At 39.9% G+C, this 24,785-nt stretch overlaps 4 protein-coding genes across 6 annotated transcripts in view; 3 read left to right on the top strand and 1 right to left on the bottom strand.

Annotated features, from left to right (window-relative positions):
• Window positions 1-2,382: 2,382 nt before the first annotated feature.
• On the bottom strand, window positions 2,383-5,586 carry tspan13a (tetraspanin 13a). Its single transcript, XM_080767123.1, has 6 exons — window positions 5,449-5,586; window positions 4,922-5,089; window positions 4,380-4,460; window positions 3,215-3,328; window positions 2,988-3,104; window positions 2,383-2,817 (listed from the first exon to the last, which is right to left on the bottom strand). Exons 1-6 carry the CDS (start codon window positions 5,509-5,511, stop codon window positions 2,743-2,745), a joined length of 618 nt encoding a protein of 205 aa, XP_080623249.1. The 5' UTR covers window positions 5,512-5,586; the 3' UTR covers window positions 2,383-2,742.
• An 852-nt stretch (window positions 5,587-6,438) lies between these two features.
• ankmy2a (ankyrin repeat and MYND domain containing 2a) lies at window positions 6,439-14,383 on the top strand. Of its 2 annotated transcripts, none has more exons than XM_080767576.1 (10): window positions 6,439-6,642; window positions 7,529-7,593; window positions 8,037-8,175; window positions 8,267-8,365; window positions 8,954-9,114; window positions 11,263-11,477; window positions 11,868-12,003; window positions 12,144-12,272; window positions 12,557-12,680; window positions 13,288-14,383. In XM_080767576.1, the coding sequence occupies exons 1-10, from the start codon at window positions 6,576-6,578 to the stop codon at window positions 13,425-13,427; spliced, it is 1,275 nt and encodes a 424-aa protein (XP_080623702.1). In that variant the 5' UTR covers window positions 6,439-6,575; the 3' UTR covers window positions 13,428-14,383. The 2 variants fall into 2 exon arrangements, with proteins under 2 accessions (XP_080623702.1, XP_080623701.1); XM_080767575.1 differs by having other exon boundaries at window positions 13,285-14,383.
• Window positions 14,384-18,510: 4,127 nt separating this feature from the next.
• On the top strand, window positions 18,511-21,196 carry sostdc1a (sclerostin domain containing 1a). 2 transcript variants are annotated; one of them, XM_080768033.1, is made up of 2 exons: window positions 18,511-18,825; window positions 20,086-21,196. In XM_080768033.1, the coding sequence occupies exons 1-2, from the start codon at window positions 18,624-18,626 to the stop codon at window positions 20,529-20,531; spliced, it is 648 nt and encodes a 215-aa protein (XP_080624159.1). In that variant the 5' UTR covers window positions 18,511-18,623; the 3' UTR covers window positions 20,532-21,196. The 2 variants fall into 2 exon arrangements, with proteins under 2 accessions (XP_080624159.1, XP_080624160.1); XM_080768034.1 differs by having other exon boundaries at window positions 18,513-18,825; window positions 20,089-21,196.
• A 307-nt stretch (window positions 21,197-21,503) lies between these two features.
• Window positions 21,504-24,785, top strand: part of crppa (CDP-L-ribitol pyrophosphorylase A) — a 40,053-nt gene continuing 36,771 nt past the window's right edge. Inside the window, exons 1-2 of the mRNA XM_080767953.1 lie at window positions 21,504-21,810; window positions 22,801-23,077. Of these exons, the coding sequence (XP_080624079.1) occupies window positions 21,557-21,810; window positions 22,801-23,077 (531 nt within the window). The 5' untranslated portion in view covers window positions 21,504-21,556. The remainder of the gene's footprint in view (window positions 21,811-22,800; window positions 23,078-24,785) is intronic.

Genomic DNA, 24,785 nt, shown 5'->3' with positions numbered 1-24,785 from the left:
ATTGAAACTCTTGAGAAAGCTAAAGTCCACAGAAGTCCTATCCTAGCAGTTAGACTGAAATTAAATCCACAGACACCGAATGTGGCTTATTTGTTACAGAGGCTGCAGTATCACAAGATACCAGAAGGATTTCAAACTGTTCTGAAGCTATTATTAAATGGTCGTAGTAATGACTTTAATTAAAGTCATTAAGTAATGACTAGGAAAAGAGGTTTAAGAACTGGGTGTCGTCTTACTCTAATTTTAGTACAGATCTGCCTGCATTCCCTTACCCAAACCATTAATAGAGAGGAGACAGTTCAAAGTGGTGATAAGGTTAGGGACAGTGATAGGATGAGTCGAGAGCATTGATGGACTCTGATAAGGCTGTGTTTTTCATTCCAAATCAATGCCAAACTGTTGAGGCATTTGAGGAAGCACTCATGAGCTTTTTGGCCAATTCTGGCCTTGTGGTTGATCACAGATGTTCTGAAATCCTCTCTGTTGGGTTTTCAGAATCCTTAGTATATTCAAAGGTGTTTAAGCAGTTCAAAAATGTCTCTGATGGATTTTGGTGCCATGGTAACTTTATAGGCTAGAATCTAGAGCAGGGGTTCTCAACCGTTCAGGACCCTACCTCACACTTGATTTATAGTGCAATTTCAAAGTTTAAATAAAGCATACATTGGTTGCCTTTAATGGGTACCGGTATAATTATTAGGATGCTGATTCTGTGTCAATGTAGTTTAAAGGTTACAGAAAGATGTTTCTGAAATATTACAGCTGCCAGAGATGCTGCTTTCATGTTCATGACTGGATCAAATATGTTGGCTAAAGTAGAATAAATTCTGTTCAATAACGAAACATTATGCCAACATGACCAAATGCTTGGAATCTGACTGCGACACACACACACACACACACACACACACACACACACACACACACACACACACACACACACACACACACACACACACACACACACACACACACCAATTATAAAAGGACTACACCTAAATACACCATAATTGATGATCAAAAAATATATATTTCCATGCTCTAGGCCAGTCACATTTTTGCATATATGTTGGTGTCATCGATTGGCTAGTAAAGAAAGATTTCAAAACTTCTGCAGTGCTTTATTTGACAGAACAATTGAACATTGACCATACAATGCCATGCCTCCATGGCACTATTTTAACTAATCAAACGTGAGCAAAACAGAACACCGACTACATAACCTGAACGATTCATTACTCTGAGAGTAATACTCTTGTACACAGACCAGACAGACCAGATTAGCACTGTGTACATGTCATGACTCTAGGGTCTCAACCATCAGTCTCAACTTTGGTCTAGTTACTCTAGTACAGTACATCACAACAAAAAAGGAAAGCACCACCTTGTGGCACTATTTAGAATTGCAGTAATACCATTATTTATGACTGTTTTAAAGTACTAAAAACTAAAGGTCAGTGCCTTAAGGTTGTTTGATATCTAATGTTGATAGCTACTATGATGAAACCATTCATTTGTATATACATCTTTAAATGTAAAATTGAATAATCAAGATACTAAATAATAATCTCAAGTTATCGTTTTCAATGAATTGAGGACACCAATGGAAACAGGCCGAAAGGTTTTTCTGGTTTCATCCTTTTAGCAGACCTTGTATTGTACTGTACTTAGAACAACAAAACCATGAAATAAAGAAACTCAAACTTTATACAAGAGAGTGCAGATATTCCCTTTTTCTATTGTACTGTACTTCCCCGGAAACACAACCGGATTAGGCACTGCAAGGAACACTTGGCATAGATTTAAATGTTTAAATTAGGGATATTTACAAAAAGAAAAAAAAGTGCCACATGACATTTTATGGACAGTTAAATAAAAAATAAGCATAATAAGCAATGTAAAGAATTTAAACACATTTAACCAATTAAACTTGTTTAAACAGTGTTCCAGACTCAATGTCTTGAATATGCCTTGGTAAACAGGTCAGACCATCAGAGTCATTAGCTATTCAGGAATTTAAACAAAGTGTATTTCCTGGTTGCCATCCTGCTTGGGTAAAAAGGAATGTATCTTTGGCACCGACTGACTGGGTCCTGTGTCAAAACACTAGCTACTCTAATGGTTCAGAATCTTCTGATCCATAAAGCTACAGCTGATAATTCGAGATGTCAGGTGTCTCTAAAACTAGTACGCTCTTGAAAGTCCATGGTTGAGAGAAAGTTATCAGATTTAAGCAGTCTTAACCACTTCCTATTGTTATCCATTAGTCAATAAAAAATATGCAAGATGCTGTATGATTAGAAACCAATCATTCCAAATAAATCAACTACTGCTTGCATTTCTAAGTGATTGAGTCTATTACTGCATTACTGTAAAACCCTGAGTTAATTTAACTCTCGTTTACAAGATATTATGGTGTAGTTCAATGTTGTGGAAGCTGGGTTTGCATTTCTGACTTTAGACAACAGACAAAATGCAAGCACAGCTTTGAACGAGTCTCAGTCCAGAGCTGATCCTGAAACATGATCTTCTCTGCACTCTATTTGCATAAGGTGTGTGCGGGTAAGCATACAGCAATTCTCAACGTCAAGGCCATTCTGTGTCAATCCCAAACTATTTAACTGATAAAACAATTAACAGCACTTAAGACTTATATTAAAATGTGTATGAGTTAGATTTTAGAGAGTACAAAAATATCAATTACACAGAAATGCAAGATTTGGTTTATTAAGACCTTAGATGTCACAGAAAGGCCTCAGGATTCGAACGAGGATCCTTCATATTTCTGTATCTGTGAGTTAGCCAAACTCCCAGGATCTGAAACAATGTGTAGAGAATCCTTATGTTAGGAGGTTATGGAAATATCTCTGTATAACTACTAGCCCAAAAAAAAGATAAACTGATCATTCTAATTGACACCTTTTTGATCAACAGCTTACATGAGCACTAAAACCCAGTTTGCTTTGTCAACATGGCAGTTTACTCACCTCGGTAAAACTAAAGAAGAGCCCAACTCCGCCCACAAACTGTAAAACCGCCCCAGCATACTTCTCGATGGTTACTGAACAGGTGGCACAAGAGACAGCACTCTTGAGGAAACAAGTCTACAGAAGGAAATGAGGTTACAAATTCAGCCATTGTAAGCTTCTATGTGTTACTTGAGATTAAGTTGCTGATGACGACGACACAAAGAAATTATCAATTGGAAACTTACAGCAGCACATGTGCCATTATAGTCCACATGAGTAAAGCCACAGCAGTTAAGTGTCTTCTCCACATCTCCCTGGGTGCTCAATGATCTGTTCCATCCTGTCTCCAGGAGGAGGTCCTATCGGGTGTACAAAAATCAAAGAGGAAAGACCAAATAATTAAAAACACAAGGACTCATTTAAAAAGGGCTACTTCACAAATTTCTTTAACCTGAATCCTATCATTCTAATTGTGAGAGAGTTAGGAGTTAGGCTCAGTTTAGCGTACGCAACAAATGTCTGCTTTTGATTTTGTTCTGATTTTCACAACAGTTCAGGATGAAGAAGAATCTGCCAAGTAGCAAATGCAAAACAAATCATGGAAAGAAAACATTAGATTAGATTTTTTCTTTTTTCAATATCCCAAACTTTTCTTCAATTTATGTTGTAGATGGGTGTGTATACTATACACATCTGGGTTTAACCAAATAACTTACTGTATGTCATAAACAAAATGTATTTAAAGGGTTAGTTCAGATTTTTGGACTTAAAGGACAACTTTAGTTTTTTTCAACCACGGTTCATGTTTTAGGTTGTTATTAGAGAAAGTATAAGATGAGTGTTATTTTTTTTCATTTGCTGCTTTCTTTCGTTTTAGCGATTTTAGATATTTTTGACAGGGGGGCAGGGGCATTCGAACATGGGGCTAAATATGTATTTTTTATTTTTTTACAAAATGTTATAGCAATTTATTTTCTATTATTTACTATAGTCCTACTAGACCCAAGGAAATTACATCTGGCTGCAAAAGATCACTGAATGTGAAGGGGTGACAAACTGACCTGTTGAGCCATACAACAAATTATGCTAGTTTTGTGGATTTATTAATTTTTCATGCGTGGCCCCTAGATCCCCACCAAATGACCGGAACTACTTAATATTCACCAAAACCAGACCAGCACTTCCACCACGGGACTCAGGGAATCAATTAATACCTTTGCAACCACTATATTATGGGCAAATATTTTCTCCAAAGTCCAAAAATCTGAACTAACAGCCGAATATTCACAGCCCACCTGTGAACAAATATCTAAATCAGTCTATCCAAACACCCCCTGGAACTTGGAGTGTACCAATACATTAGTGGAAATTCACTTGAAATTCATACATTAATTGAGAATACATACATACCTGTTGTTCTTTATTGAGAGTCAGACAAGCGCAGGACACAGAAAACTGCACTACAAACACCATGAACAGGATAACCATGTACTAGGCTCATTTAAGGACAATAAAACAATAGGGTCAGAAGGTGAGAGTCATTATAGTACCCTATCAACTATCAAAATTCCTGTTGTACTGTGTTAGATACATCCTATATGAACACAGAATAACAAATAGGTGCATACCAAACAAGCTAAGGGGAGAAGTAGAGGTTTATTTTTGTATTCCAAGGACAAGGCAATTAAGCCCTATAATACAACAACTGCAATTCAAACTTCCTAAAACCTGACCTATTTCCTACTTACATTAGTTACATGTGAATAACTTAAGCAAATAATTTTGGTTATCAGACCTAAGTGAACTGTGCTGGCACAAAGTGTTCTTTAAAACTACTATACAAGGAGTAGTCTCTTGCTAAATAATAATAATAAAAAATACATATTATATTGCATTGTGCTTATTTAATGTGCTCCTACACAAACAACCTGGACAAACATGATGAAGGATACAAAAAAGAGCAGGACTTGGTGGTGATTCAGAGCACCACAGAGGCCCACAAAGGCGACCAAAAACAGGAAGGTGCCCACTCCAAGAATCCCTGCCACCACCCTAATGCTGGAGACCATACCGAACCATTTCCCCCACGCTGCCACTCCAATCAGCATCAGGCTCACCATCTGAGACAAAACAATGTGGGCGATGAAAGAAAGCCGATTAAAAATACTTTTAAATTGTTAAGAAAACACTCACGCGACAATTTATGTCAATACACCATATGGCTTACAGGCGCCGCTTAAGCAGTCTCACGCAGTCTCTATAAACATTTACCTTGCACTTTGCAGCAGGTAATATTTGATCAACTTAAAACTACAAAATCCGCATATGCTACGTCTGCGTCATACGATACCACACTATGTTCCAAACTGATCGAACAGAAGAACATCCGTTATTTTGTTCGTTTTCTCACCATTTCTACCCGCTTACATTTCAGATGATAGAACAATCAACAATGCCACACAATGGATAGTTTACTTACAACATATAATATGTTGAGAGCACACAGAGAAGTCCTGGTGCAAGTGTATCCACCACAAACCATAGTCGCTCGTTGGGATTGGGAACTAGTGGGAAGCCTCTTTTCCTCCAGCTGCTAGATGCTAGATGCACAGCCACACACACATCAGACAGAGTGCACATTGTGCGCAACAGGTGTAATCCATGGGGCATTGCCCGGAGGCGATGTTGCACGCTGATTGGACAGTTACCTCGAAGTGTCGCTTACGTCTCAGTACACTGTTTCTCAACGTTTGGTCCGGGGCCCAGCAGGGATCCAAATGGAAATCTTAATAATAATAATAATCATTATTATTATTATTATTATTATTATTATTATTGTTTTATTTTTTGGGAACCCCAATCTACTCTAGATCTCGGCCAGCCTAATATAAATACAACTTAACAACTATTTAATTATATAAACTGCAGTCTGCATCATACTGCACATTAAGTGCACATGCAGTGGGGGCTGTGGAAAAGCCCATAGCATTAGAGCCTGGTTTATGGGTTTAAACCATAGAGGTTTAAACTACTCGGTGCTCTGATCCGGTCAAGACTAAGAGCCCGCCTTTACCGTATCCGGTCATTTGCAGACACACGCACACGCACACATACGTTCAAGCATCGTTTTCGTATCCGCCCCAAGTCCAAGAAGCTGCCCAAGTCCAGGCCGGATCAGCAAACTTCAACGAGAATTGATCCCCGGTCGAATCAACTGAACTTTCTAGACTTCCGTGGAACGAACTAAACTTAAAATGAGAGGGGGGAGGGCTATTATGTGCACTGAAGTTTGAAATAGTGCTTAACTGTATTATTTAAGAATGTATCATATCTATATAACCAGCATTTTAATTCTTAACGTTGCAAGATGAGTCATATGGTTGATGACCGACATGTTTGAAGTCACTGGAATAAATATGTTACCCTCACCCCTTAAATGATGGTACAGACCGAACGAGTGCCTGCCTGCTGTGAGTGTGCTTGCTTCGAACATGAGCTTCTCTCTATCACAGTACACAACAAAACACATTTAACACTTAATTTGGAGTGCTTATTTTCTTTCGCGCTGTCATAGTCTCCTAGGCTGCACGTAGAGTTATATCCACAATGTCTGCTCCAAAGAAGGGAGACTTATCCGTCTCCGAAAAGGAATTGTTTCAGGTCATTACTGCAGGTAAGCCTCTTTTGCTAATGCTAGTAGCTGCTAAGATCTAATAAGAAACTAGCTAGCCCCATCTGTGAGTCAGTGCCCCCACCCCCTAGCCTTGGATCAAGACTATAGACGTATTTTGTGGTTCCATATGGGGCTAGTACTAGTAGACATGTCAAAATCAAACACATCTATGATAGTCTTGATCCATGGCTAGCTAAAAGCCAATGTTGAACAACCCATCTGTGTATATTTCAATATAGTTCATTAACTTCACTCCTTTGGTAAGCATGTACCACTGTCAGATTGCTGTCAATCATGAATGTATGCATGATGCTAGCCGCAATTTGCAACTCTTTTTTATAATGGGATGAATCTAGAGTTGCAATATCCTCTATTGACTCCCTACTCATCCAAATTGCTTTTGCCATCTGCTTGTGTTAAACTCGCCAACATTGCAGCTGTAGAGAAAGCTTGAATTATCCTCTTTAAATCTGCCAAGCGTTTGTTTAATAAAAACCCACCGTAGACATGTTTAATATGAGCTACTTTATGTCAAGAAATTGACAGGTGAAGTGCTACTGCCTCATGCATTATGTGCAAATCCGTTCGACAAGTGCTTCCAAACTCCAACAAAAAGAATCACCTGCACAGACTTTCTTGACAGAAAGTAGCTCATAACATGTCTACGGTGGATTTTTATGAAACAAAACAGATTGAAAGAGGATAATTCAAGCTTGGCCCAGAGCTGCAATGTTGGTGAGTTTAACGTCGTTTAATACAATCAGATCGCAAAAGCTAATTGGATGAATGGAGGGTATTGCAACTCTAGATTCATATCCCATTTAAAAAAATATATAGTTGCAAATTGCGGTTAGCATGATGCAACAATATATATTGTTTTTCTCAGGGAATGTTCAAGAGGCCTCAAGACTCCTGGGCTGTAAAGATGTCAGAGTCAACTGCTTGGATGAGGTAAAAGGTTCTAGATTTATAGACATTAGGCTACAGCAAGTTTGTCACCTCTTACATAGTATTGCCCACACTTTGGTAGCCCGCCTGTCTGATTCTTATTTTTGTGTGCATTTAATGCAGTCTGGTGGTGATGTTGCAATGTTTTTATAATGATGATAACAAGCAGCAGCAGCTTTGTGTGACAAAAAGAGTAAGTAGCCAAGAGACTGAAGGGCTTTAGAGGAGGGCCTTTTGTGTTGGGTCTTTGTTAGCCTGTCAAAATCAGGTGTTAACTGAACCATGTAAATGTGTTTATTCTTTCACTAGTCTGACATTTGAACATTTCTCAGCATTTTGTTTGCATGTTCCAATTTTCCATAAGTTCCATGTAAGCATAATACATTCTGTGAGCCTGTGCATTTAACGTACACAGTTTAATGACAGCTATTTGGTCTCCTCCGCAGTATGGAATGACGCCTCTCATGCATGCTGCCTATAAGGGAAAGGCAGACATGTGTAAACTGCTCCTGCAACATGGAGCTGATGTGAACTGTAATGAACACGAGCATGGATACACAGCGCTGATGTTCGCTGGCCTATCAGGTACTGGTTCAGATGCCGTCCCTCAAATAAGAAAGTGTATAGATTGGGGGTGTGTGTGTGTTGTAACTTCCCTGCCTTTCTGTGCCTTCAGGGAAAACTGACATCACGTGGATGATGTTGGATGCGGGGGCAGAGACTGACGTGGTGAACTCGGTTGGGAGGACTGCTGCTCAGATGGCTGCTTTTGTAGGTATGATTGATTGATTGATTATTTTATTTACAGGTCCTGCACACAAAGTGCCCAACCCTCATTATATTAAACTATAAGACTGTTAAGACACCATTTTAAGCTTACCGGTATTCATATAATACATTCAATCACAGCCCAGAATTATACAGTGTTATGTCTTCTAACCCAAGCTTGACAAATCAAATCTGCCACAACAAAAGCTCCTTTAACAAAATAAACATATCTCAAATTTCGCATAATCCTTCTAACTCAAGGAATTACTACAAATGACAAACTCTTATGCTTTCTTTAAACAAAAAGTGAACCTCATTTTCAAGTTCAGAGTCAAACGGTATTCCTCTGGAGTGGCATTACATTTTCCAGTCTCCAGTGCTAATGGTAATGTTCCTGACCGTATTGGTGCTCAGAGTTGTTTTTTGTTTAATTATGAACATGAACATCTCCGTTTTGATCAAAAACCTTAATCTGGGAAAATAATCTGAGATATAAGGGTTTTAAGAATTGAAGAGAATATGCCCTTTCTCATTCTTTCTCACCTAGTTTTATGCATGTCTTTATGCGTGTCTTAACTCTGTTCTCTCTCTTCAGGGCAGCACGACTGTGTTACAGTGATCAACAACTTCTTCTCTCGGGCAAGACTAGACTATTACACCAAGCCCCAAGGGCTGGAGAAAGAGCCCAAGCTGCCTCCCAAGCTGGCTGGGCCCCTCCACAAGATCATCATGAACACCAACCTCAACCCTGTGAAGGTAAGACAAATGTCCCATCTAAAGCTGCATGCAGCTGTCGCACACTTCTACGGAGTGGTTTGCGCACAAGAAATATCCGCAGCGCAATAAATAACAGAGTTGTGTATTGTGTCACTCGCTCACTGGCACACAAACACGTCCTGCACAATTCCCGCCAGCTTAATTTATGAATTAAGATCCAAAACACCACGACCGGAACAGGATGTTGATATAATTGTGTGTGTGTGTGTGTGTGTGTGTGTGTGTGTGTGTGTGTGTGTGTGTGTGTGTGTGTGTGTGTGTGTGTGTGTGTGTGTGTGTGTGTGTGTGTGTGTGTGTGTGTGTGTGTGTGTGTGTGTGTGTGTGTGTGTGTGTGTGTGTGTGTGTGTGTGTGTGTGTGTTTTGTCGGATTAGGTGTGGAATTAATAGCTAATAAAAAGGTCATGATTGTTAAGGGCTTGATTTCATTCTTATCTGTGCGGTACCACTTGCAACAAATTATATCAAGCCTAGGCATTATTTGGTGGTCCAGAGACAATTTCTTCTTCTTTTTTTTTAAGAACCACTAATTATTCCTATCCCACATTGTCTTAAGGCTCATACATAGTCTGGATTTTCGGTGGTTAGGTGACCAACGAACTACAACATGACGTCACGAGCCGCGGTGAAGAGCAAACCACCGCCACCGCTCCAGCCCTTCTCTCTGTTTTTACCCACCACCGCTCAACGTTATTTCAGTGGTCACCTCACCACCGAAAATCCAGACTATGAATGTGCACTGTTCCGTTTAAGAAAATACAAAATCTTCACTTTGCTACATTACGAAATGCATGGTCAGGGACCACATGTCAAGGTGGTTGCATTGTACAAGTGAGATTTGTTTATTTTTGGAACACGGTTCATAATCTTCATATTATGTGACACGTCACACGATGCTAGGCTTAAGATGACCCTATGGTATTTTCCCCTGGCTCACAGGGAAAACTGAGTGACGCCAGGACTTTGATACTCTATAATAGGGCCTGCCCCGTGACGATGTTTCTCCTTTTCTTCCTCATACCTTTTGATACTTAATCGCTTCCTTCTATTGCTCTGCATCCAACCGCTAAAAAATAGCATGGCATCTTCATCAGGTTATCTGACAGTAATCTGGCATTGATATAGGTATTTATTTTATTCATATTTATATTTTTCAGCAATACAAGTTTTTACAATAAAGAAATATAGGCCTGTAAACTACTACAAATATGTAGTTGTATCATGATTCATGATAGTAATTAACTGAAACTACTTGTAAAACAAAATTAAGAATTTGTCATAATCTAACGCTAAGGGGTTGTACAGGTGGTGCCAAGGTGGTTACATTGTACTGATCAGATTTGTTTATTTTTGGAACACAGTTCATAATCTTCATATATGACACGTCACATGAGGACCCTATGGTATTTTAACAGAGAAAAATACATCTGTGAGACTGTGACCCAGGGGAAAACGGAGTGACGCTAGGTCTTTGCAGTCTCCGGATCTGCAAGAATCCCCTACTCACAATAGTCACCAAACACGTTTATCTGCATTTATTAGAGAACCTGATATAACCTCCAGCTAATAAACAGTATATCATAGTGTAGAGCGCCGAAGTGCTGACGTCACTCACTCGTCCCCTTGATTCCCCTGGTTCACGGAAGTAATTTCTCTATTATGGAGAATAACGTGGGATCATCTTAAAATCGTTTCATATAAGTGTTGTGGTCCAAAAATAAACAAGCTGTCTCTGTGTTATTGTCAGGGAGGTGTCTCTGTATCGTTTGCGACCGTCTGTCTGTTTCTAGCGGAAATGTAACTAATTCAGTAGCAGTAACAAGTCAGTTGATTCTTCATATCCATGAGAGTGCATCGGCCTGGATGATTTGTTTATTTTTTAACACAGCTTATATGAAGCAATGCAAATAAAAAGTACATGAACCTGTGGATTTGTGCCCTCTACCGTTATTGACGTCAGACTTCGGTGCTCTATATGTTTTTACATTATGGCACTGTAGGAGGCTAGCCTTCTAGAAGGAGGTCTGTGTGTGTCTGTCTGGAGCTATTCTCGTGTTTTTTAAAATATTCAATATATATCGGTATAGCATTTACTGTTATTTGGCTCTGATCTCTCCTTCTCCAATCTAGATGGTGTTGCTAGTGAAGGAGAACCCAGTGCTGGCAGAGATTGAGGCTCTGGAGAAGTGTCGGCGAGTGATGGAGCTCATCTGTGAGAAGTGTGTCAAACAGCAGGACATGAATGAGGTGCTGGCCTTGAAGATGCACGTCATCAGCTGCGTGCTGGGAAAATGCTCCTCCTTCCTCAAGGACCGTGAAGACAAGCTGGATGGCCTCATTAAGAGGTAGAACATGTGTGTGTGTGTGTGTGTTTGACACGGAACACTGTTGTATTATTGTGTATTCGTTATCACATTAACTTCGACTAGTGCATTTATATAGCGCCTTTTATCCTAAGCGCTTTGCATTGCATTTATCCATTCGCACACACATTCACACACCGATGGTGGAGGAAACCATGCAAGGCAATGAAGGCACCTGCCTGCTCATCGGGAGCAGTTGGGGCTTCAGCGTCTTGCTCATGGATACTTTGAGACTCAGGAGATCGAACAGGGAACCTTCCACTCTGAGCCACTGAGCTGACTTCTACACGGTTAATTGTAATTATTATTTTGTTCTAACAACACAACACAAGATCATTCTAAAATGCAGCCTTCTTATTTCTTACGTCACAGTTTGTTGAAGGGCCGAGAGATTGACGGCTTTCCAGTGTTCCAGGAGAAGTTTGTCAGAGAGTGCATCCGCAAATTCCCCTACTCTGATGCCACTCTACTACAGCAGCTGGTGCGGAGTATTGCCCCTGTGGAGATTGTGAGTTTATATATTTCTTTGTGATTATGATATATTTTTCTTCTTTCATAGAAATTCAATTACCATTTGGGTCCTAGATTTATTCTTCTGAGACACACAGGTGTTGCTACTGTTTAAGACTGATTTTTCTGTCCTTGCAGGGTAATGACCCCACAGCTATCTCAGTCCTGACCCAGGCTATCACAGGCCAGGTGGGCTTCATGGACTCAGAGTTCTGCACTACATGTGGTGAAAAGGGGGCTGAGAAGAGGTGCTCTGTCTGTAAAATGGTATGTCTCAAACACGTACTACTGTAGCAATGCTATGTCTGCTCTCATACATTTAGCATATTTCTGTATGGTGGCTACAAACGCCAGAGAGGCAAAACGCTATTGGAGCACTCCATGGAATGCACACATTGGACACCCTTTTTCTGAATTAGAAATTAGAAAAACGAACCGAAACCCACACAGTCTTTACTTGTAGCCAAGAATCCTTCCTGACGCACCAAAGATATAAGCTCACAACACGTGCTGCATGTAACTAACTCTTTTTGTTTGTCTCCACTCTCCAGGTGATCTACTGTGACCAATCTTGCCAGAAAATGCACTGGTTCACCCATAAGAAGGTCTGCAAGGCGCTCCTGGAGCAGAAACTGAAGCAAGAGGCAGAATCGGCAAAGCTCAGAGAACAGCTAGGTATATTAGGTCTTTGTCACCTTTATAGTTGACAAAAGCTGAGCATAACTGGTTAGTTGGTAGTTATTCATGTTCGGATAATCATTGAACCACATCTAAATGTATTACACCTAAAGGGCGAGGTTGCATGCACACATCCGCCTGGGTGACGTCAGACTGTTGCTCAACATGCTCCATTCTTGATGTCATGTGATGTCACGTGCCCGACCAACACACGCACTGACAGGAAATGCACGATTCCATAGTTAACTGCGACCTTTGGTCACAACCATCCATGTTAATTTGATTTTACAGTCTTGATCGTGAAAATTGCCAAATATGATATTTGTCTGCTACACGGTCTGTTTAACTTAAAGTTACTTAATTGGCTTAAATGTAAACATTTTATCAGATTTTAATTTATTTTGTCATTGTCAAGTTCTTCTGTATCAGTGTCAAAGGTTTTGATCTCCTGTAAAACCTCAACCTAACCTAAACCTACAGTAAAACTCCCTTTCTACTTATGTCATGTAAATAATAGAGTGAAAATGAAAGGGTAATGGTTTGACTGTCTTTTCATGGCTGTTCTGTTCATTTATGTTTATTCACTCATTTGTTCGTTCAGAAGAAAGCCAAGCGGTGCAAGCGGCCACAGAATCCATCCAGGACTTATCGGTGGATCCCCAAATCAAGGACTCCTCAGACCTCCAGCCCCCAGCAGAGGAGACCCACAGCCCTGCTGCAATCCCAGCCTCTGACAACGCATAAAAGAAAACACTGTGGCCAATTCTCAACTTTCATTCCTTCAAAGTCGTATAAAGGCCAACTGTCCATGAGACTAAGATCCTCACTGTGACACAGTATAATGGGTAAGGAAAAAGAACCCACACACTCCTGGAATAGTCCAGTGGGAAAGTCCTGACATTGTCACCAAAGTAAAATGAAACAAAAACACTAATGCACAGATTTAAGGGTTTGAACCATGTGTCAACTTGTATTTTTTTAATATATATACATATATATATTGTATATATATATATTTCATTAATATATATATATATATACGTTTGTTTTTGTACGTGAAAGATCTGTAGACCAATTGTGTGTATGTATAATTGTGTGTATGTATTTGGAAGAAGTTCAGGGGACGTGTGTTCTGATGAATTATAGTAATATTTACTTCTTCACATCCTTGAAGTGTAATTCTGCCTTAAGAAACCCAACCATTCATTGTGTAGTAGTTCGTAAAGAAGCTGTTTGGGTAGGTGTATATTATATACTGTATAGGTTTGCTTTGCCATAGAATTATCAATACTTTTATCTTATGACAGCAACCTTGTCGTAGAATTTGAATGTCTGAAAGGCCTGGTGTGAATGGGCAGAGAATATTTGAGGTAAAATTACCAATAGCTGAGGATGAGTTCTGGCACAACTTGGCACACCCAGTTGCAAGATTCATGAAATTAGTTATTGTGCAGGAAATTGTTTTCAATGATTTCCACCACACTTAGTACCACACAACTTCATTTGTAAGATCAGACCCAACACGTTTCGGCATGTGGCCTTCATCATTCTGATCTTCTCAATAAAAGGTGGAGAAACCAACCCTTCACCTTTAGATTGTATTTAGGTTGAAGTTTCCAGGTATGTTACAGAACTTGTGTTTTCAGTAGTCCGTACTATTAAATAAAGACCAAACTCCTTTCTTTTGGAGTAATAGTTAATACTGTTTCACTCAAATTGGACTTCTTTAATGTTATGTTTTATTGTATTTGTTTATTTAGATGGTACACCGTATATTGGCTATTGATCAATGCATAGCAATTTAGCAATGATACTCACTTTTATCTACAGTCCCCACAAAAATAGTGATGTTCAGGGTCGAGTGACATTCTTTCAGGTACAGTAACTTGCTTGCTGACAGATGTTCTTAGGGAACAGTTATCTGAAATTCAATACCAATGAAAATTTGAGCATTGTTTTCACATGTAGCTTTCTGTATGCCAATTTATCGTTTTACTCGATTATTCAAGCAGCTAGTCAAGTCAGCCAGGAGAAAGACATTTTATTCCAATCATCCAGAATTTACTTTGTGCACTGCCAGTGGTCTTGGACAGTTGCACCAAGCTCTACAAATATAGAAAACTATCCCTAAATTGGAAATGAATGCATCAAGACTTGAATTTCTAATCACTTCTGCCAAAGGTCACAAGCTAGGCGAGTAGGCGAGGACACAATGATGCTCTCCAAATATCTGGAAGGCCCTAAAGAAGTTCTAAAGATCAGACCTTGATGTGGTTAGTTTACACTTTACAGTAGCCTACATTACAATTTTGTTGAAGGGAAGTGGAGAGAAGGAGTAAAGACCGAAGAGAGAGATTATTTTAATAGTAGGTTAAATGTTATGGGCTTTGGTTGATTGAATCCTTTATTAGACAAATGTAAACGGTACAGTCAACACTTGGTCTAAAAGGATAGCACCAAAAAAGTCCTTGCGGTCTTGTTTCCATTTGGTCCTGTTCATGTCAGGTTTCAATCAATGACATGACTGTGATTGATTTGATTTACCAATACACTGCCTTGACTTTCACTGAATGTAAAGTTCAGTCAAGCAGCAGCTGAGACTGACCCATAAATCAACAATATAATATATATCCACAAGGGGGCACACTTTCACTAGAATTCATGGCTTAATGGCTAACCACTGCCAAAAGTTATTGTGCTGCTTTTGAGTTGCACATATTTAGTCAATGTAGCTTTTTCATAGAATACAAAACAATCAAATCATATCGTATTTCATCATATTGTAGGTATTTTATCATATTTTGACACAATTATACTGTAATTCTGCTCTGATGCATTTGCATTTTGATTTTAGCGCCTCAATAATTTAAAGATAATTGAATGTGCTTTTTAAAAAATAGGCCTATTTATAAGTTACAGATTAATTTAACCCAGAGGAGCAGCCACTATGAGAGACACATGACCTGCATTGTCTGCATCACACTGGCTTCTTTTCCTAATTTTGTGCAACCATGACCTTTCTTTCTTGGCTTTGTTCCAGGTGTTATGCATTCCTGTTGTGCCTAGTATCCTCTCGCCCCACCCCACTATTACAACATGTGGGTACTTCCTGAGTATGTGTACACACTCCTGCCATGCTGCTTGTCAATATGCTATTAACTCATGACCCCTTCATTTCCCATAGGGGTTAGACTCGGCTCCTGTGTGACTGTCCCTCGGTCTGTAGGACAAGAGGAACTAGATCAGCTTTCTTTTTTTTTCATAATAGGAGCACAACCGTCTCATATTTACTTTTCTGCATTCATTTATGAGGAAACTCACTATCGATGACAAAGGTGTCAATGTGTTGAAAGTCTTTTTGGAAGTATTGACTCTTTTTCTATTCTTTGCATCCCTTTCCCATTGTTTTCTTTCATTTTCTTTTCTTTTCCTTTCTTTGTGTTTCTTGTTGAAACAGGGATACCTTTCCTGAACACCTTCAAGAACAACGGAATAACAACAAATACTGCTGTATTGAAGGATAACCAATCTATTATCTCCCGTTAATTTATTTTATTTACACAGAAAATGGATAGACAAATCTTTACATTGTCACGTATATCTACCACAGAGAGAGACCAGTTCAAATGTGCTCATATGATAATAGCACTGTGGGAGGCGTAATGATCACATATCATATTTCATTCACATGTTCGACAATTAGTGTCTATATAGGACGCCTCTTTTCAAATCAGTAAGACAAGCTTGGATTGAATGTTACCCACAAAAGTAATTATATATCTACTTATTTTGTACAGAAGAGACAAAGACTCCAGTTAGTCTGGGCACATTTTAGACACACATTTTAGACAGAGATTGAGAGGTATGGAGAGAGAGAATGATAGAGAAAGACAGCAATTTATACACAAACCATATCACCTTTCAGTCTTGAATTTGGCAAGTAGCTGGAAAAGGCAAGTCAGAACGTGGTGAATAGCAAATGAGAAAACAAACAGGTCTGTTCTGAGGGCAAAATACACTTTGTGAGGAATACGCTGTGATGTGTACATCGTACACGAATGTATAGGCTTATATAGCCGTTTCATCTATAGACAAGATTTGGGTATTTGCAACTTTTAATTTGCTTCATGTATTTAAGTGTTGCTGTGTAACGATTGGGGGATGTATAGAAGAGGCAGCCTCTGATGCTTGGAGAAGCTGTGTTTAAAAATAAATATTAGTCTACTGCAAGGGCAGACTTTTTGCCCTAATTTATAGATCCACTTCTTGTAAAAAGTGAGTGACAACATTGTGCTACAAAGTATAAAATTATGATCACAGCATTAACTCCCAAGTGAATGTGTGTAACTGGATGAACATGATGCTGGACATTGAAAAAAGAAAGGAAGAAAGAAAAAGATGGATGACCAGATAGCCTCTCTGTGATAAACGTTCATGTGGACAACAGATGAATTGATTCCGTTGCTGCTGACAGAAGTCTCCAGAGCTCCATGATCCTGAGGAGAGAACAAAACAAGATGGACAATCAAAAAGCACAATAGACTTGAGCCCCAGCATCCACATTCAGGGGGGAACACTAGCCAAAAATAGCAGTGAGCTTATACATCTGCTATTTTTGGCAAAGAGATTTGGAGTAGACAGTTCAGGGCTTAAAGTTCTCAGTCCTGGGGACTGATTTCAGTCCTGAGGATCTCATAGGGGTCATTTAATGAGATCAGTGCAGATTTGCAAAAAAACATTTTCAGTCTTGGGATTGTTTTTGGCTTTAAGCCCTAAGACTGACAAAAGTATATAGAGCCAAGCCAACTATGGTCCAGTTTAATGCGTAGTTTCTGCTCAACATGGAATCTGATCCCAGAACATAGGAAGGTGTGGTGTGAGGAGGTCCCTGAGGAGGTTCTCCACCTGAACACTTTTAATTAATATCAACAACAGCAGGAGTCACTAAAAGCCTGTCAAATTCAAAGGAAAAGAGGGAACGCTGTTTTTCCCTTTCTTTTTTGGCGATGGGTTCTCAGATTGCTAAAAGCTACATTTTATTAAGCGGACTCAGCAGAGCAATCATATTCTCTTAAAACATGGTGATCAGAGCTATCACTCTGATCTCAGCCTCAAAGAATGTATAGCTTTTACATAATTATGTTGTAACGTATTATTATAATGTATTTAAACAAAAATAATAGGAATCTGGTTTATCACATCTGAACTAGGCTACATTAAACCAATATCTAGGATTGTGCTGTTTGGATTTAGAGTATTTACATAATATAGTTTTTTCCTTTCTTTTTTTATGGAGAATTGATACCTAAATTGTATTTCTATTCAATTAAAAAATCTTCTATTTTCTGTTTACAATACAAATGCTGCTCACTTTTGCACCAGAATCCCAGTGTTAAAAAAAGGAACAATAAAATCTGCATCCAGACTTTGTATGGAGTTGCCTACTTAAGGTGAAAGAGGAAAGAAGGTGGAATGTATTAAATTGGTATAAAAACAAAAAAACTAATATATATAGGCAATAATCTAGGCCTAATCTTATCATCCATAATGGATATGTAAAGCATCGTTCTCACTTAATCGTCTTTCAAGAAGCTGGTGATAATGTGTAATTAATCAAGACACTTAATCCCATCATCGGTGAGTGATTGATTGACCCCCCCACCCCTCCTCCCCCCGACATCAGAAGAAGAGGGTGAGGATGGTTTCCAGAGTTCAAGTCGTGGGCGGGATATCCAGCCAGTAAACGGCCAACCAGTCAGCCACCAACCAGTGCCTAGATCTCCACTGGGTGCACCTGAGCAGCTGCCAGAACGAGAGGCGGACTTGCTATATAAGCAACAGGCTAAGATATCCCATGCAGTTCAGTTTTGCACACGACATCGGTGTAAAAGTTACCTGATTGATAACCGGACGTCGCACCCAATATCCTCAGAACCGACCATGCACTTGAACGCATTCGAGTCCTGCAATGTCTTATTTGTGTTTTCCATTCTTCTGAGGAGTTGCCAAGCCTTCAAGAATGATGCTACGGAGATCCTCTACTCACACGTGAGCGCACCGGTGCAGGATGCTCCGAGCAACGTTTCACTCAACCGTGCAAGGAACGGTGGGAGAGGACTCAATACTGCGCAGGACAGAGCTGGTGAGCGCAACATGATATCCCATTCATGTTTTAAAATAGGAAGCTTGATGATTTTACTCCATCGCACGGCACGAAGCCTGGTGTCCCTTTGACAGTTGACAAAAAATAATTGTGAGACGTAGACGTTGATTGGTAAGCGACACCGTCGTACGGAGTAGGCTATATAGTAGAGTAGCTCGAGCAGAGTATATTTGCCTTTGCTGTAGTCAGATGGACAGTGATGGTTGATTGAATTGTCTGATGGTGATTTTAGAATGAGTGAAAACAGCGTACATTCAGACTGAGGAATTAGGCAATTTTGAAACAAAGTTAGCATATTATGCTCAATAGCTGTCCATATAGCCTACCATTTGAAACATATAGTTGTAAGTAACACAGGAATAGCTGCCGATTTCATAATTTAATAATCTGGGCGAATTAATTACTTTTGTCCATGAAATTATTAAACCAACAAAAACCATTAGGCTACATGACAGTTAAGTGAGATGAGGACATGAAAGTGAAAGCTTGATCCACAGGTGTGTAGGAATGCACACCTTCCTGACAGTGGCAGCCGGCTTCCATAGGGCAGGGATGAGTGTCTCAGAGAGGCAAAAGCCGGTATTTGAGGAACCCTCATGTGTCAGTGCCGTAAATTGAGGTATGCTCAATGACTGCTCTATATGCACAAGAAGCATGCGGTTGCAGCGTTGTTTGACTTGAGCTCTCTCCTCTCTCAGTATATGAGCACGAAGGAAAGAAAAGAGAGCTTCTCCCTGCCATGTTCATTCATCAAACACTCTCTGTCATAGAGAGAGGGGGGGGCAATGTCACCAAAGTGTATGGCACAGTGTGAATGGACACAGGTTTGGATTACAGTGCTATAGGAGGGGGTGAGAGTTGTAGCCTGCAGCAGAACAATGCTGATAGTATTACCGGTTGCTCAGATATAATCCCATAAAGCCCTGCTCCATTGACAAAGTTTGGAATGCCAAAGGCTTTCCTCTCGTGCAGAGGAAACACACAATTTCCTCAACAAGTGAGTTATATAGTAGGTTGCTAATGTGGGTCAGAAACTTTAAAAGATGCCATCATGATTTAGATGAGTTGTGTGCAATATGTATACAAATAAATGCTCTTTAATACTACCACAGTCAAAATTGAAAGAGTCACAAATGTGCCATGCTGGAAATTGGTTCCATAACATCCATATAATTCAATAGGTATATATTGTAAGATACATTGCTATAGTTTCTCATCATTTCCTATGTGTTCTTCCAGCAGAGCGGGAGCAAATCGGATGCAGAGAACTGAGGTCCACGAAGTACATCTCTGATGGCCAGTGTACCAGCATCAACCCCATAAAGGAGCTGGTGTGTGCTGGCGAGTGCCTTCCTGCTCAGATGCTTCCTAACTGGATCGGTGGTGGCTATGGCAGAAAGTTCTGGAATCGACGGAACAGCCAAGATTGGCGGTGTGTCAATGACAAGACACGCACCCAGCGCATCCAGCTGCAGTGCCAGGATGGCAGCTCGAGAACGTACAAAATCACTGTGGTCACTTCCTGCAAGTGCAAGAGATACTCAAGACAGCACAATGAATCGGGCAACAAGTTTGAGGAGCCTGTCCTGTCCCAGCCCCAGATTCTCCACAGGCACAAGTCTAAAAGCAAGAGAAGGCTGGGAAAAAACAGGCTTAATGAGAACTGGCATGAAGCTGAACCCTGAGATCTTGATGAGATCAATGTCAGAATTATTTTAATTACCATGCATAGTGACTGTACACAGGAATTATCATTCTTGGTGACATTGGTGCAGAGACAGAGACTGAGAACTTGCAGAGACTGCAGTCACATTATGCTAGCGACTCTAGCTGTGGATTATCTCTCAATGTGACTGGAACTTGATTCACAGGCAGCTTGTGCCTTGCTATACAGCGGAGAAGCCAAAAGGACATTCTGAGGATATGTCCAGCTGTTCACACTGCTTATGGCCTATAAGTTGTGCTGTGTCAACAACAATGAAGTTATAGTTTTTATACAAATATCAAGCCACACTACTTGTCCAATATAATGTAGCCAGTGTTAACTTCCTTAAATTCTATATCATACAGAATGTAATTTATAGCTTCTTGTATAGGCATACCATGGCATGAAAAGAAACAGCTAAAACAACAAAATATGTAAATACCTGTATATATCCTATCAAATTGTTAATTGTCTTATGAAGTACGATTATGTGTATAAGATTTTACTATATAAGATGTATGATGTAATATATTTCTTATGGCAACATTTTATAAGCTGTGTTGAATGTTTAAATGTCAACATAATGGCATAAACAAAGTGCTAATGTTGTAATGTATTCATATGAAATAAAATCATCTTATTACATTTATTGTTGATACTGGCTGTCAGACTTTATCACTGAGGCATAGACACAGGAAATTACAGCTTTTGAAACTATTTTTCATTCAGAGCCAAATTTTGATTGAGCCCATATACTGTACAGGTGTATTGTGTGCGTGCGCCCGTGTGCGTGCGTAAGCAAGCCTGTTTTCTCTCTCTCTCACAGGGAGACAGCTCATAGATATTATAAAATATAGGGACAGCTACAGAAACTTGAGTGCGATCGCGCGAGAAGCGTTACCACGTGTAGCAGCTGTTGACATGCACTATCCTGATTGACTCCGCCCAGAATCCCAGATTTCAGCGACAGCTCTGACTTCAAAACCTCTGTGCCGTTTAAAACGAATGGATTGGCATCATTGGCCAGTGGCCATGCACGAAGATAGTGGTGACATTGATAGGCCTAAGCCAGGGCTTTTCTCAGACTATACGGCCGGGTTGTGCAGTCGTAAGGTGGGGGAATGCTGCATAGATTTCTCGGTCGCCGTGGTGCTTCCAGCCGGTGGCAGCGGGGAGAGAACAGGGCTAGCGACACCAAAACAGTTCTGCACGCTTCTCAATAGGCCGCTTATCAGCTACACTATTCAAGCCTTCGAAAGGTAGGCTAGCATTCATCAATGTTTATTCCGCTACATTGTATGTGTATGTAAACATATCACTCATCAACAGACGCCCCCGGTAAAGCTGGTGATACAGTACTGACTATAAAATACCATACCATTCACATTTCCCCGGCCTTGTTGGCTAGCTTTTGTCGCACTGGTCCAACCATACTGCCAGAAAACAAATAAACAGTTTAGCGTTGCCCGCCTATTGGGTGCTCTTCTTTAGGCACATTCACGTTAAACGGTGAATTGGTTTGATTGATTGAAAATGTTCAAATGGGTACATTTCAACGAAAGTACAGGTCAATACAAAATACGAGGATAAAACCAAAACAAGTACTACAACTTGTTTACATCAGGGTCATCCATTTTCAATTAATCAGAACCCTCTCTATAAACATGTATGATGTAACTGTTAACTCAGTTATGCCACGTAATTGCGATAATAAATAGTTGGAAGTCACTACTAATAATATAAAAATAGGCAACATCCTCATGACTACCATTTGATTGATTGAATATATATACTTTATTAGTCAGAAATGTAAACCGCATAAGGTAGGCTACAGTCAGACATACTGTATAAATTTATAATACCACCAGCTGTAAGAGTTATTTAGAAAGAAATAGATACATTTGTCTGTCTGTCTGTCTGTCTGTCTGTCTGTCTGTATACTAAACAGGGGGGTCTGCTCTCTGCATAAGCCTACTATTTCACCATTGCACCACTGGAATTATCACATTATAGAGGGTATGCGCATGCATAAAGTGAATGGCAAATCGAGTGGCAAAGTTAATTTAACATTGTTTAACGTTGTTTAATGCAATCAGATAGATAGGACTTTTCCTTGTGGATGTATGGGCTATACTTTTCTGGCCACTCAGTAGGCGTTGCTTCATAACTTCCGGGTTTGATGATGATGTCACGCACATACCCTCTATTACATTGCTGAGGTAGTTGAATGCACTGTATCTCTCTGACAGGGTGCCATGGATCAAAAGCATTGTTGTAGTGGTTGCCAAAGAAAGCATGGCTCTGATGATGGACATCGTACAGCGCTTTCAACACAGGAAGATCAGAGTCGTGCAAGGCGGTTCTACTCGCCACAGGTCCATATTCAGTGGTATCCATGCCCTCAGTGAGAGCGAGAATGGAATGGCTCCTCTCAAACCAAAGGTGGTTATCATTCATGATGCTGTACGGCCATTTGTGGAGGAGGACTTTCTCTGCAAGATAGCCATGGCTGCCAAAGAACAAGGGGTGGGTCTAATCTGCATGTTTGCATTTCAGTCTTTTTAACTTGTGAACTCAGAGCTGCAACTGACTATAGGGTAAAATAAGGAAATATTGTTAAAAATGCTAAAGGCTGTTAATGCTGACAAGATGAGCTGGTATATGCAGACAGTCATCTTGAATTTTACCCAGCAGTCAAACCATAGCTTGACCTTTCATTTTATTTGGAGAAAATACAAGCATTCACATTTTATTTTTATTTGATTAAAATGTATCATCACATTCCAGCCAATCGCTCACTTTTCTGTCCCTGCTTTTTGAGGGGCGCTAGCCTCTCCTATGTCCAGCTTTGAGGGTTTACTTTGTGCACACACAAACATTGTGTTAACACAAACATTGAATGCCATTGACTTGAATGACCAGCTTTTGAGTGTTTGTGTAAACACAAACAAGGTGAGGACGCAAATTGTGATGGGCCGGAATGAAATAATGTATGATGATAAGAGCGCCCCTCACTTCACACAGCTGTGATTTTATCCTCACATTCTGTGCTTAGCCAATCACTTTTGGTGTCCTCACATCGCTATGGGGTACACACAAACACACAAAGCTGGGCATACAGTCGGAGGGGCTGGCGCCCCTCAAAAAATCAATTAATGTAGATCTATTTTCAATATAAAAAGTGTGTGAAGTGATGGGTGCTCTTGTCATCGTACATCATGCCGTAATATAGACACTATGCCTATTTGCTGACGTAAAATTCTCCATTCATTGTCAATGGGAATTTAATGTTTGTTTAAGACGAAGTTTGTGGACGTTAATCCAAAGCTGGATGTATAGAGGGGCTAGCGAGTGGCGACCCTCAAAAATTTGGTGAAACCCCGACAAGCAAAAAGGGAAAAAGTTTATTTTTTCTTTATTTTTTTTATTGAATGGGTTCCCAGATTGAGTGACATGTGACGATGATGATTATAATTTATAACAAGAAGGTCAAAGTAAGCTTAAAGTCCTAGATCACTATTCACTACATACAAGCAAGGTCAAAGTCACAGCAGTCAGATCTGCTTTCTGCAGTATGTGGAAAGCCTGAGAGTTATTTTCCAAGTACATTGAGATCCAGTCTAGAGCCTGCCTACTCCTACTTATCCCTCAGTGTTATTGTTCCCCCAAATGATGACTCCAGGAGCCTAGTCTTAGCCTGGCATTGTTGGCCAGCCAGACTGATCACATACTGTAGGTTCACAAAAACGTTTGTGAACCCACCCAGTCCCACATGATCACTGATCAGTCTGGCCAGGCGGGGCAGCTTAGTCATTATAATGGACATAACAAAAACATATTCCAAGAAGTGCTTGATTGTCAGAATAATTATGCCGTGGCACAAACTGGAATTGTTTTTATTGTTTTATTTTTCCAAGTAGGCAAGCTCTAAACCGGATATGCAACATAGCAAAAGCGAATCAGTCCCAGTCTAGTCAGACAATAGACAAAACAAATGTTCCTTGCAGCTCTGATGATAAAGTAACTTTATATTGGCTGTTGCATCCGAGTGACATATCCATTGCTCCCAAAGGTTGCTTTTAATCCATGGAAGATAGATGGAAGGCGTTTTGGAAGGTCTCATATCTGCCCCCCGAAGAAGACACTCACAGATTAGTTTAACAATGATTCATAGGCTGAACCCCACTAAAATATGTGAGAAAATATTGAATGCATGGCTAGAAGGTTGCGAGTA

Source organism: Protomyctophum bolini, assembly GCF_963924005.1.
Source record: "Protomyctophum bolini genome assembly, chromosome: 7".
Classification (NCBI taxonomy): domain Eukaryota; kingdom Metazoa; phylum Chordata; class Actinopteri; order Myctophiformes; family Myctophidae; genus Protomyctophum; species Protomyctophum bolini.
Note: the sequence above shows the minus strand (reverse complement) of the source record. Positions and strands in the feature narration are given on the sequence as shown.

Coding starts and splice junctions, on each gene's coding strand:
- tspan13a (XM_080767123.1), bottom strand. CDS start 5,511: ATGGTTTGTGGTGGATACACTTGCACCAGGACTTCTCTGTGTGCTCTC. Junction 4,461..4,921: donor ACCAAGTCCTGCTCTTTTTT/GTATCCTTCATC, acceptor AAATGAGCCTAG/TACATGGTTATCCTGTTCAT. Junction 3,329..4,379: donor CTCTCAATAAAGAACAACAG/GTATGTATGTAT, acceptor TACACCCGATAG/GACCTCCTCCTGGAGACAGG.
- ankmy2a (XM_080767575.1), top strand. CDS start 6,576: ATGTCTGCTCCAAAGAAGGGAGACTTATCCGTCTCCGAAAAGGAATTG. Junction 9,115..11,262: donor CCAACCTCAACCCTGTGAAG/GTAAGACAAATG, acceptor TCTCCAATCTAG/ATGGTGTTGCTAGTGAAGGA. Junction 12,004..12,143: donor GTATTGCCCCTGTGGAGATT/GTGAGTTTATAT, acceptor CTGTCCTTGCAG/GGTAATGACCCCACAGCTAT.
- sostdc1a (XM_080768033.1), top strand. CDS start 18,624: ATGCACTTGAACGCATTCGAGTCCTGCAATGTCTTATTTGTGTTTTCC. Junction 18,826..20,085: donor TACTGCGCAGGACAGAGCTG/GTGAGCGCAACA, acceptor GTGTTCTTCCAG/CAGAGCGGGAGCAAATCGGA.